Source organism: Drosophila virilis, chromosome 3 (assembly GCF_030788295.1).
Source record: "Drosophila virilis strain 15010-1051.87 chromosome 3, Dvir_AGI_RSII-ME, whole genome shotgun sequence".
In the NCBI taxonomy this organism is placed as follows: domain Eukaryota; kingdom Metazoa; phylum Arthropoda; class Insecta; order Diptera; family Drosophilidae; genus Drosophila; species Drosophila virilis.
This window is the reverse complement of record NC_091545.1, coordinates 24,235,425-24,249,772: the sequence shown is the minus strand read 5'-3', so window position 1 is coordinate 24,249,772 and position 14,348 is coordinate 24,235,425. Positions and strand designations below refer to the sequence as shown.

The 14,348-nt window shown below is 39.6% G+C and overlaps 1 protein-coding gene across 1 annotated transcript in view; it reads left to right on the top strand.

Moving 5' to 3' along the window:
- The first annotated feature begins 665 nt into the window (after nt 1-665).
- fz (frizzled class receptor) overlaps nt 666-14,348 on the top strand; it is a 98,004-nt gene continuing 84,321 nt past the window's right edge. Inside the window, exon 1 of the mRNA XM_002048354.4 lies at nt 666-1,560. Coding sequence (XP_002048390.2) covers nt 874-1,560 — 687 coding nt within the window. The 5' untranslated portion in view covers nt 666-873. The remainder of the gene's footprint in view (nt 1,561-14,348) is intronic.

Here is a 14,348-nt window from a genome sequence, read left to right as displayed (position 1 = left end):
GTGAAGTTCTGCTCAGGTTTTGTATTATGCCTGGAGCGTTTTCAGTTCCTTTTTTTGTTTTGTCTTTTGTTGTTGCCCTGCCTTGGAACGTGAGAATTTAATATTTCTTTTCATTAGCCACGGTCGTAGAAGTTCAGCTCGTTCAGAGGTGGGGTGTCTAGTCCCTAGAGTGGGGGCGGAGGCGTTCAGGTTCCGGCTAGAATTTTACGGTACCTTGATGAGAGACAGGCGACACTTACAAATTTCATGGTTCCATTTAAAAAAGGTCGCACCAACTGTGAAACAAATGGCAAATAAATTATGCCGAAAGGCCAATGGCTAAACTAGATGTGCGGCAGAGATTTTAAGAGCTTTTCAAGATGAAATATTTGGTCAATGATTGCCGAGTAGCTTACCAAGAGCTGCTGGCATTAGAAACAGTATAGCTACATTAAGCTTTCTTATGACTTGTATACCCTGTAACCATATTTTAATATCAAAAAGTTATGTAAAAGTTGTGTAAATATATGTTAAATCCAGTAGAAGGCATCTCCTGGATATCAAGACCGACAGACTCGAAGAATTTATGGCACAATAAATGTTACTGTATTCCATATAGAAATACATGTTTGCATTTGTATCTCAGAGGGTCAGTTATTTTTATTTGCCGCTTGGAAAAATGTTTTAAATATATTATTTTCAACGCCCTGCTCTCGTCCTCGCCCTCGCCCTCGCCCACGCCATTGTGCTTGTGTTTGCGTGTGTGTGTGTGTGTGTTTTAGTCAAAATGTCCGAGCTTTAAGAATCCCGCAAAGCATTGAAAATTTACTCAAGATATCCACGAGCCAAAAACGCTCCAACCAATAAAAGAAATTTTTAATACGGTTCTGCGAAATGTACAAAAGTCGAAAAATGCTGCTTCAGCCGCTTCTGCTGCTGCTGCTGCCGGCGCTGCTGCAGAGCGCGCAGCGCTACGATCAGACACCGTTAGACGCCAGCTCGTATTATCGGTCCGACTTGACCGGCAGCTCGGCCAGCTCGCTGGACGGCTTTCCACATCACAATCGCTGCGAGCCCATCACCATATCCATATGCAAGAATATACCCTATAATATGACGATAATGCCCAATCTGATTGGCCACACCAAGCAGGAGGAGGCGGGCCTGGAGGTGCATCAGTTTGCGCCGTTGGTCAAAATCGGCTGCAGCGCCGATCTACAGTTATTTCTCTGCTCCCTCTATGTGCCCGTCTGCACCATACTGGAGCGTCCCATTCCGCCCTGCCGCTCGCTCTGCGAATCCGCGCGCGTCTGCGAGACCCTCATGAAAACATACAACTTCAATTGGCCCGAGAATCTCGAGTGCTCCAAGTTTCCCGTGCACGGCGGCGAGGATCTCTGTGTCGCCGAGAACACCACCGCCTCCTCCTCCACCCCGGCGCCCACGCGCAGCGCACCCAAAGTGACCACGCGCAAGCATCAGATCAGCGTGGACAGCCCCCATCGGAACATAGGATTCGTGTGCCCAGTGCAGCTGAAGACGCCTCTGGGCATGGGCTATGAGCTGAAAGTTGGCGGAAAGGTAAGCGCCATAGATATGAATTAAGCGTAAAGTGCACAGTGCAGATCACAAAAGGGAATCTTAAATTGCGGTACCTCAACAGAGATAAGAAATTAAGAGAATGCATGCCATAAGAGAAAAGCCAATAGATCAAAGCGTAAGAGGAAAGAACGTGCGAAACTGCAAAGGAGATTGAGCATATGTTGAAGGCATTGAGTAATAAATAGTACAATACATGAACTTTATAACGGTAATCAAAGCTCTCTCTCTATTTGTTACTCAATGTGTTTGACAGTATTGAGCGCAAATGTGACGTAGTCTAAAATGAGTGTAAAATGCAAAATGGCGAAGCCTTGATGCAGATATAACAGAATAACGTTTATTAATGAGAGGTGAAACATTTCTCAGAACAATTTCTTGCTGGTTCATTTTTACGTATATGTACATATATAGATATATTCCTCTAAATAACGAGGTAGATATTCTTAATAATGAAAGTTCGTATATTATTGTTTACTTAAACTTTTTGTGGCTCTTACTGTTTTCTAGCAACGTTAATCTAAAAAATTCTTTTTTTAGTAAATGTTGTGAATGTTCTGTTGTTGTTTTGATAACTGTTAGTTGCTGATCAGGTGAGAGTTTCCGTCGCTCGTGTTCAGCTGTTAAGGTGATCAGATTTACTTACTCGAATACCCTGCATAGTTAGAAGCTACTTTATCTACTGATCATATCCAAAATAAGTGCAGTTTTTTATGTACACATCGTTTCATTCGGGTCCACTGCCATTTTATGTCTTCATTTGAACTCCATATGCAATATGCTCTGCTCCTGGAACAGTCAAAAACAAGTATAAAAAAAGTGCATATCCTGTTGCGTAGTAGAATTAATTTCAACCACCAGGCCGAGCTGCGGGGAGTCTTCGAGTCGGCGAGTCGCAGTCGAATTCGGAGTCACCCTGTGCTGGCCGCTGGGATGTCTACCTGCCAGTATTGAGTACTGGCAGCAGGTAAAACGGCTCAAAGAATACTCTATCCCCTGTCTCTAGACTTTGTTTGTTTGCTTTCGCTTGCTTTTCATCGTCTTCTTCTTCTTCTTCTGCGTCATCTTCTTCTTCACTTGCGCATTTGGCTTGTTTTGGGAAACCAGTTTCCCGTTCGATGCAATTTGTAATGCCTGCTTATGGCTTACGCTTCCAATAGCCGAAAAACGAGCTAACGCTTAATAGCGAACCCCTCTCCTTCCACTCCCCGATAATATGTATTTCAGCGCATTTTCACGTTGTATAATTAATTTTCTAGCCAGCCAGTTGGCTGCTCTTCATCATCATCATCATCATCATTATCATCATCATTATCAGCGGCATCATCAGCTTCGTCATTGTCTCGCTTTTCCACAAGTCGTTTTCCACAACTGTTTACTCTTTTTTTTCCCCTGCACCGGCGACTTCTCCATCTGCACCCCCTTCATCTTCCCTCGCTGTTTGTTTTTATGAGTAATGATCAAATGCCTTTAATATTATTGTTGTTATTATTCTTGTTCTCTCTGCTGCGGCTGATTTTTATTTGTATACCCTCGCCGTGGATATTATGCAATCTGTTGTGAAAAGTGTAACAAGTTCGATATGTCAAGCAGGTGTGAGATTTAAAGTATTTTATCTAAAGATTGTCAAAGCTAATCGAAAAGATATTTTGTTCGTTACATTAGTAAACAAATATCTTTAAAATATACTCATATTAGCTTCTATGTATTGCACTTAAAACAGTTCGAATATCCATATTATTATTTTTGTTTTTTAATTCTCAAATGGAAAATCAACAACTTTCTCGTGCGTAGCTCTCCATTTGTTGATATTGATTTTATTGAAAGTATATTAAATTAATCTTAACAATTTTTTGTATTTTTCTTAAATATGTAAGATAGAAATTTCATGAATTTTATCTTTAAATCTTGACAAATTATCTAAACGAGTATTTTTTCTGTCACGGAAGAAAATATAGACTAAAATATTGGAAGTTTTTGAAAATTTCATTAAAATTATAAAAAGTATTATCGTCTAATGCATTGGTCTTCCTTTTGTCAATATAGATTTTGCTTAAATTAAATTGTTCTTAGGAAATCTTAATCTGTACAATATAGAAATCGGAAATTATAAAGTATTTAAAATTAATACATGAAAAAGTTTTTGTTATATCGAAATTCGTGATGGGCCCAAAAACCTAGATTTATTTGGGATTTCTCAGCCTTTTTGTGAAACAATAATTTGTATTTACATCTTTTATTTTTATTTTTATCTTTTGCCGTCGGAAGATGTCTATTTTTCTATTTTTATCTCTTAAAAACTGCTCCTTCAGAAAATATAACTAACTGCAAACTGGACTCATTTATGCAACCAAGGGATTTTCCGTTGAGTGTATATATTTATATATCTATATATACATGGATATATGCATAAATGTTGCCAGCAAGGGTATTTGATATGCGGCATTCCGAAGACGATTCTTTTCTCTCAATTATTTTTGTTGTTGTATTTTCCCTCCATTTATTTTCTATTTTTAATACAATGTGCCCTTCAATTGCTCTCATTGCTTGTTTACTCATGCCCGAGTGTGTGTGTGTGTGTGTGTGTGTGTGTGTGCATTTGCTGTCCTGTTCATTGGGCTCTGCCCCTTGCTTGTTGCCATGTGTAAAGCGCATTAAATACTTTGAGGCAGGATAATTCACACGTTTGCCTGGCTAAAAGTATCTTACGGATACATATCTATCCGTGTAGCTGCTAGACACACTTTGTTTGCTTTTTCTTGTCTTCCCTTTTTTTTTTTTTGCTTCTCTCTTGTGTTTCTCCCTGGTGTGCGTGAGTTTCTCCTAATCGTCATGAGGAACACAACTCTCGCTATGGCATGCCTTAAATACCTTTTTCGAGAGCTGCGTGCGAAATTTCGCAGCTTGTTCACTTGCACACTTGAGATTGAGGCTGAAAGGCTGAAAGAAATACGAAGTGAATTAGCTACCATTATTTAGGATTGGCGCCCTGTATGGCTAAGCATTAGATAAGCATTAGTTGCATTGTTAATGACAATGAAAGTGCCTAAGAATATCGTGTATTGAATCTCCACGAAAAGCCGTTAAGCATTTGGTTATTGTGATTTCCAACATGAGATGACAATGTTTATTATAACAAAACTAACTTATGGTGATTATGAGGATCAATTGCCAGACAATTTATAACTAATAACAATGATGAGACTAATGCTATTAGCCAAATGTTTGAATAAAATCTTTAATAATACGAAGCTCATGAACTATAAATATTCTTTACACATTATGTGGAATTTCTATATAACCTAATGCCTTTAATATATATACATTTTTACGAGGCTCATCGAATATAAATAATCCTTAAATATTTTCTCTTTTCGTTTTCTGCTCTAATCTCAGTTTGTGTTTCTATTTTGTATGATACGCAACAGCTGAAGTGCTCTCGTCCACGCATTCTAGCACAACACTCAATCGATTGGATTAACATTTGATCGAAATTCGTAATCCAAAACCACGACAACAATTCGAACGGATTTGCAGAGGGTAGAGAGCGAACCGCACAATCCAAAAACGCAATTCCATGGCGCTTCGGGTGTATACATATTTACACTCGATGCACGCCGTTGTGTAACTCTTTCGAGTGTTTCATTAACTAGCGAAGCGCAGCCCGACCGTCATTTTGTCAATTTGATGAAGGGGCTGCCGGGGTGCCTGTCTGCCCCGGGGCGGGGGTCGGCTGGGGCGTCTGTACGGGTTTGTCTCGCTTAAAAATGAGCAGGAATTAAGTTTACACACACTGACAGCGATTGCTGGGCCAATGCCCGATTGATGGTTATATGTGCGGACAGGCACGCCCCCAATGCCCCCATAATGTCCCCTAATCCGGACTGGGGCTGCCAAAAATAAATTAATCACAGAGCGCAAGAGGACCAGTTGGGTTAATATTAGAAAAGTCCTGTGACTATTTGTTGTTGCTGTTGTTGTATGGAAAATCGTAAACCCATTAAAAGGCTCATTTGAAACGCTTTTGACGCATTTCGCTAGGCAAACGAGACGAGACGAGACGAAGCGTGCGAGGGAAGGATATGACTGCTTGGCGGTCTTTTAATTGATGAATTGAAAGCTACAGAAAGCAGGCAGCCAAGCGAATCGGTAATTGATTGTCTGCCGTTTTCTGGTACATTTCAGCTGCCGCTAATCCCCATAAGCCCAACGATCCCCACAATTCCCGGCAATCCTTTTTTGGGGCCTATCAAGTGATTGCCTTTTGTGGCATTGAGCAGGACAACGGCCCGTTGCCTTTGCATAATAAACTTTGTTGTGCGGCGCCCAAAAGAAAAGCCGTTGCATATGTTGAATGTCCTACAAGGATCATGATTATTTTAAAACGTACCCAAACTAATTCCATAGAAATGCTTTGCCTGGCTCTCGGCCTGCTGGGTTTGGGTAATTTGATTTTATAATTTCACAATCGCCGAAGTCAACTTAATTTATTTAAGAGGATTTGCCAAACGCAAGTATACATTTATCCTAGGCCTTAGTGTATACATTTCGAGCGTATATATATCTGTTATAAATAGGGTAGCCGAGTTGAACGACTTCGCAATCTGTTTAGTTAAATTAAGCTTAGATATGTTAAAAATGGAGTAAGTTTCACATGTTCTTAGACTAATATATGTGGGCGGCAATGGGCGTGCTCTCAGTATATTTCGTTTGCTGACATGAAAAACTTCGGCTCGCAAGTCTCAGCACAGTTTAAAATGTGTTTGTCTTTTTGGGTGCATGGCTAAAAGGGTAAAATGTCTTTATGTATATATATTCTTGATCAGCTTCAATAGCCGAGTCGATCTCTAGCCATGTCCGTCTGTCCGTCTGTCCGTTTGTATGAACGCAAGGATCTCGGAGCCATAAAAATAATAATATTGAAATTCTGGTTTATGGGCAAAGTGCTTGGATTTTAGGAGTTAGTCTTCAAATCTGACATGTAGCTTCTAGAATAGTATGTACAGATAAGGTATATTTCATTTGGTGTATGTAGAAGTGACAGAGTATCTCCTAGTTGAGCACTCCCCACTAGAGCTACCTCCTACTTTGGTTTTAATGCTGATGCACAGCGAATTCCTTTGACTTTGCCAGCCTCGAGTTGTGCTGCGTGTCCTTCCCCTGCGTTGGCCCGCATTTGTCAATATCAGCATTGAAAGCTGTTCACTAATCTCTGAGCAACACGAAGTGGCCTTATAATCATTTTAGTGGACACTGCAGACAAGTGCCGAGCTGTTCGACTGCCCGACTCGAGGCGGGAATCCAGCTGTCCTCCCGCATGGCAAGCGCCATATAAACATAAATATAAATATAAATATCTGTTGCCCTTCGTTTGCAATCTGTGCAATTTATTTTGCGCAATGTCCTTTAACAAATAGCCACAGTTAAGTTCGAGTCCGGGCAGCATTAAAACTATAATCCACTTAATATTTTCCGCTCCAATTGATCAATTTATAACCAATAAATGCGAGGCTGATGATGACAATTTATTTGTTTTTCGCACAGCGACGGCAAAAACAACAACAACAACAATTTCAACTCAATTAATTCGCAAAAAAAAAAGAAGTATCTTCCGGCTACTTAAGCTGACTTTCTCCATCATTCACTCCCTTCGACTCCCGCTCTCTCTCTCTCTCTCTCTCATATGTGTTTGTGTGTCTTTCGTCCTTGCATTAAATCCTGTGTAAATCCATAAAAATTACCAGAAGACTCGATGGCAAACAATTTTCTTTTATTTTGTATTTTGTTTTTCTTTTGCTATTTTTCCGTTCGCTCCTCTTAGCCAGCTTTGAGTGACTGAACAGGACGTTGACAACAGCAACTAAAACAACACCAACAACAGCTACTACTAAGTGACAATATCAACAGCTACAACAAAAACAATAACAATGTCTAAAAGAACACGTCGCCTTTTCTCTATTCTTTTTGTCATCCACTTTCCTTTGTCCCGAGGCAACAATTTGAAAGTGAAACTGTAAACAACATTTTTAACATTACTTCAAAACTTTAAGTAGATACATTTTGTTGCTGCACAAGTACATATTTAACAAATTAAATTTAAACTTTGATATACCCTGTAAAATGTACAATATACTCAGGGCGTAAAAGATTCACCAAACTAAAGTAAATAAAATATTTATGATATACCATGGCATACTCTGTTAATTAAATTAAAAGATCTCAGCTTATGATAAATTTAATTTTATTTTAAAATTTTGAATTGTGCGATTTTTTCCCCTCAATTCTCTACTCTCAATTCTCGATAATAAGAAGAAGCCAATTCATTTAACGCTTACCCCATGCCCTATGCTACTACAGGGTATTACTGGCGTCTACCATCGCTCGGCTGCCTACGCAAAAGGTGCCCACTATTGATAGATTAACCAACTGACTGACAACTTTGTGACTGTCTCGCATTGCCATTTCACAAGTTGTCGCCTGAAATGCTGTGTGGGCCGTTGTTACCAAATGCTAAATGCTAAACAAAGTTTCACATATACATATATATATATATATATATATATATATTTATGCAGTGTTTTGTCTTTCCTAAATGCCAACGTTTGCCTGGCGACTTTGCTCTGACAGCCGACTGTTAAAATATTTAATTACAAGTATTTAATGCCAGGCCACGCGCCAATTCTATACGATTTGAGTTGACACAAAATCTCACATTTGCTCTAATAACTGGCCAACAGCTGACCAACTGACCACACCCAGCATTAAAGCCAGCGCACAATTCAGTTGACACCTTTTTATGTCCGATTGCTACGGTAAATAAATCCCAGCTAAAACTGAAACTGGGCAGCTTTGAACAATTACTGACTAGACCAAATGACATACTAAATGGAAAAATTTGTTAAGTTTTAGGTAACAAAAGTTTCACAGTATTCAATATGAGCATTTAAAATAAATAACATTATAAAATTTTCCAAGTCCCATTTAAAATGTGCATTTATAAAAAATAATATGAAATTATAATGTATATCAAATATCATAGAATATTTGACATTTTTGCTTAACGAATTTTAAACAAATTTGTAAATATTTTAAAGTTCTCGGCTGGAAATGATCAACTTTGCAATTATCAGAAGTTTTAATTTATTTTCCAAGCAAAATGTTAACAAATTTTTATGCAACATTTCAGACCTATTTTAGAGGGTTTTAAGATCCCGAAATCCCGTTTTCTATGTACATTTTGTAGCGCCTTCAGGCTTTTGTTGCAGTTCATATGCAACAGTTTTTTACTTTTATATATAGTTTGTTTGCTTTTGCAAGTTCTCGACTAAAAACCCGACGAATATTTCTGTTGGCAGGACGCTGTTGCATGTTTAATCATCGCTCCAATTGCACTCGCTCCAGTGCGCCAGTCCCTGCCTCTAACCCCTGGCCCACTCATTCTGCTATTCAGATATAACAAAACAATATGGCAGACCTTTTTGTGTGGTCTTTGGAAATATTTTGTGAAGTGGCTTTTGATTTTGCACCTACTGCCGCAGTGCTCCACTTTGGCGAGATGGAGATGTGCAATCCACCAGGCGCTTCTATGTGCGCGCCCACAAAATTTGACACAATTAAAAACAAAAGCTAGAAGCCGACGCAAAACAAACAACAGCAACAACAATGAGAACAGCAACAACAATGGCAACAACAAACAAAACAAATGTCAACCACAAAGCAGACATCCTTTTTTGATACCCTGTAAAGCGAGCACTGTTGAAGTGGGCATAAGTTTGTTATACTCTGTATGAGTGTGCTAAAAGGTGGCATCTCCATAAGACAACTAGATCAGCAAGGGTTAAAGTGCTTTTGCCAGCTTATTCGCCTTTTCATATAATTCTCAAGCGGTTAAAGCTTTGAACCAAACACAAGGCCCTGGAATGTGGTTAAATGTTAAGCAGAGTGTTTTATAGGATATGTGCAAGTTGAGCACTTTCTCTTGGAACCTTTTGGCTTGCTTATTGTTTGCATTGTTCGCTAAGCGCTGCACCATTTTGTGACCAAAGGCATCTCGCAGATACTTAGATACTCAGCAACACAGATCCATATACATTATGCAGCCAGGGCTCTCTCTCTCTCTCTCTCATCTTATCCGACTCTCTTGTGTGTGTGTATGTCAGAGCGACAGTCTGATGAATTTATAATGCCCATTGTCTGCTGGCCAGACAATTGCAAACATTGGTAGCAAAAGTAAAAGAACTTGGCCCATAAATAAGTATGCAGAGAGATCATTTGCAAAAAAAGGGTCGCTACAAAATGGCAAAATGGCCGCCCCAAACTCCCAAAAAGAAACAGCTACAAATGCAAATACAAATACGAATACGAATACGAATACGAATACGAATATAGCCGCATCGGGACTCACCGACTGACATATTAAGTGGTCCTTGGGCCAATAAACTTGCTAACTTCATGTGACCCGCTCCATAAATAATCGCAGACTGGACAGAATTGAAATTTTTGGTCTGGGATACCTTGGGGCATTTGGTTATAGTTTCTTTTGGACAAATACAAATTGGAGTCGCCAGTTGGGCCAGTTAACACCTCGTCCAGAGATACCATATACGAGTTCGATTTGGAATTGGAACTGGAGCTCCTGTCCAGGCAGCTTAATTAAAAGGCACGACTCGTATTGAAGATCGAGTTCAGATCGTGGACCTGAAGTTGCAGCCAGCTACAAAGTCCACAAATGGGCAACTGGAAACTCGTTTCAGTTTGTCCCATGTCGAATGTATAACGCGAATCGATGTCGCCCCAGTCCAAGTCCAAGTTGCAGTTGCCGTCAGAAAAGGCTGCCAAAAGGCAAATCATAAATTTTATGCTCAGCGCTTGGCTTGTCGCTACTCCCAGGAGGAAATATTCTCTATATGTGTGTGTATATGCATAAATGCCTGATATATAGATTTATATAAATGTGTCTGTCAGGTGAAAGGGGAGTGGGGGCTGTGAAGCAGGTTTATAAAGAAGTTGTTAAAGGTTTATGGGCAGCAGCAGAAAACGAGGCGGTCAAATCTTTTTAGCAGAGCCATTGATAATGTCGAACAGCTGCTAAAAAGCGCATATGAATGCTTAAAAACAAGGCTCAGATAAATTATAAAATATCAGAGCTTTAAGCTGGGCATATGAAATTTAAATGAGCACCTGCTGTAGCATTAATTGAGACTAAGTGCTTCTCATATTATAGGTAACTCAGTTACTTTCATTCTCTGATAACTCTCTGACATGCGAAAGAAAAAATAAATATATTAGCTAACCAAGCATCATCCAAAAACTGCGCCTTGCTATGCAATTCTCATGACATTTATTTGGCCTTTCAATGTGTTTGAGTTGCTTTTAATCTTGGACCAGTAAAAGCAACATTTAAAGCGCAACTAAAGTCGTTCAATTAGCATGGCGTATACAAGATTCTAGGGCCTGACATGCCATCATTTCATTATTATTACCAGCGTCTGCGGCTAAGCCATAAATAAATAGTTAAGGAACCATTAGGCAGATTCCATTTAGCTTTAAGTATACGCAGCTCAAACTGTCGGATGCCTTTGCTCAAAAATGCTGACAGGGGCTATTAATTAAGTGTGGACACAAACCATCATGAATACCACGACTGGACGTCGGAACGACTGGAACTACAAATGGCCGAGTTGGGAAATATGCAACACGACAGGCAACTCTACAACAAACAACAAAGAGGCAATTGCCATAAGAAGACATTTGTAATCATCTTCAATCATAACATAGACATTGAGACACGCACACACCCAGCAACTAGGAGACAGCCACAGAGCTAGAGAAAGAGAGAGAGAGAGAGAGAGAGAGAGGGATAGAGATAGTGAGAGATGGAGAGGGAGGCAGGGATTTTATAAGTAGTCGCAACGTAAACTCTATTTGTAGCTGTAAGTAAGTGCATTTAAGTCTGCATCTCTGTGTCTGCCTCTAATGAACCAACTTAAAATTGTCATAACTGTAAATCATGACAGTCTATGGAGCGTGCATACATATGTAGAGCAAGCAGAGAGGGTGTGATGGGGAGAGGGGAAGAGAGACACGTAGAAACAGGCTGGACACGAACAAAAGCGTGGGCAGAATGTGAAACATAACTGAAAACTATTATGTTAAGAAATGATAGGTCGAACTCGAAATACTCTAGCGAGTATTATTATTACTTGGCTTTTTATATGGGGAAAATTTATCTATAATTCTAGAAAACTTCTCTCTTTAAAATATGAATAGAAACTTATCAGAATATCTGGGTGTTTTATTAAATACTCTTTTATAATTTTTACGTAGAACTGTCTCTCCCGATTGGGGAAACAACAAAGAGAGGAAGCTGAACTTATTTTTACAAAAATTGCTTTAAACTTTCTTGTTAACCAATAGAACCAATGCCAGAATCCTTGACACGCGCCTTAAGATAGTATTGGTATATTTGAATGTTCCACGGGCGGAAAACGGGTGAAAACGTGCTATCAAAAAATTTGCAGAAAATAGCGCGTGTAAGCCCGGGCAAGACCAGCTAATTATATATGTACATTTAAATCAGATAAGGATCTTAGTAGCTTGGCCAACATATCTTAAAATCTTTACGACAGGTTGTATTTGCTATTTATAAACATGCCTTTCTTCTTGGATCACATTGGTCTATTTGATTTGCGGCAAAACCCTTGGGAAAACTAGTTTTGCCCCTCACGAAAGCCAACTGCAAGCCAAGAGACAACTGAAAGAAAACGCCAACTGATTTGAAAACTCGAGCTTGATGATGGATCGACTACGTTAACGTTTTGAAGCTGAGCTGAGATGAGATGTGCATGTCTGGCCCAATTGAAATAGAAGTAGTTGAAGTTGTTTGACTAGCAGAAGGCCAAATTGTGGGCAGAGCCAGTTGCCGAAGCCAATGCAGATGCAGATGCTGATGCCGATCTGTCATGAGGCCCATTTGACATGGGTCTTCAATTTGATTACAGCGTTAATTACAATGAACGTGCCGGTCGGAGCACGGGGCGATGCCAACAGGGGATGCCTGTGGGGGTCTCAGCTGACAAATCACAGCGATAACATGATTCGTGATTTCTGATTTGTGGCTACAAAGTCTCCAATTGTGAATTGCGAAGTTTGCTTGTAGTTTTGCCAGCCAGTTGCGGTTTTTGTGGCCACTTCCGGCCCGTATATGGGTATTACGTCAATGAACATTTGCCCAATGTTGCATATCGACAAGTGCAAATAGCAGCCTACTTTTATTCCTGCTCCTTTATTGTTGTGACTATCTAGATTTGCGTGACGTGGCTATAAAATTTCGCAGCACAAAGTTCGAATCAATGTTTGACGAAACAACCGACATGCAACGTTTTGCGTCTCTTTCCCTCACTTTCGTTTGATTTATGTGCCCCAGTGCCATAAAATCTACAGAATTTCGGGTGTGGGTAACTGTGTTCGCATAACATTGAGAAATTTGCTGTAATTTGGCGCATGTTTTTAGCTAAACGCTTCTTATCAGGCAAATTGGAGAAATGCGACGCCGAAATTTTACTCTGCCCGTTTGCGGCGGGGGAGCTTTGCATGTTGTTGATGAATTCCTGGCGTGTGCGTTGCTTAAATCGTGACCAAATTGTGTTAGCCGATGTGGGTTGGCATGGCATGGCAAACCAACAACAATAACAATGACATGTCATCTAAAGGGCCAACAGGCACGATAACTCTTTGTGAAGTAAAGTCAAAAGTTGAAAAGGTTTTTGTAGGTCAAACATTTATGTTCTGTAATAGAGAATTTGATGAATAACTAAAGATGAGGAAACATGAGTGTTTGTGTGACTAAATTTAATAGACCTAAAATGTCAGACGAATGGCATAGACTCGATTAAATATGAACTTAAGCTGAGCTTAAGTACAGTAGTCGCTCGAAAAGAAATCTATGTTTGAATGGATTTTAATCAGTCTAAGTTAAATGTTAGCTTACAATACGTTCATAAAGAGGCTTATGGAAATTCCCCTTTAATAAATCTATTTCAATTGAAAAGTTTTGAAAATAAATAAAAGTAGAAAAGAAAAGTGTCTTTATATGCATTCAAAACGAAATGGTAGTTCGTATATTGAAATTTTGAATCGAAGTTCTTTATTTACATGCAATCTGTCGTTGATTCGCTTGCCTCAAATACCATATGCCACATTTTTATTCACTTTCGTGGCAACTTCAGGCTGCAAAAATATTTGAGGCAGAGATATTCCAATCAATTTACTGTAGTTCTGACAATCACGGCCAATCAATTAGTCAAACCTCAGAGAGAGCCTCGAGCTGCACATAAACAAACTGTTAAAAACCATTTTTCATGCAATTAAAACCCAGACAAGGCAGAAATTTAATTGAATAACAAGATGCAGCACAGGAAAAAGAATAAAAACTGTCGTAAAATTCTGTAGGCAGGGCCAATGTCGATAAGGATGAGGATGTGGATGCGGATGCGAATGCCAAACCAAACACACATGCGAGATACAAAAGATATATGCCAGAGTCCGACACGTGTCTCAAAGTAAAGTTTAATTTAATTAAAATATCTGCAATGGCCAAGGCTGCAACAGGGCTGGGCACCAGTATATCTGGACTACAGATGATCTATCGCACGCATCCCGAACAGGTAAACACAATCAGAGCAAGGGGCACGCAGAGATGGACACGCAGCACACATGCCAACAGATGAAATGCGGCGGAGACTCTTGCCAGCTGCCAGTTGCTAGTGCTC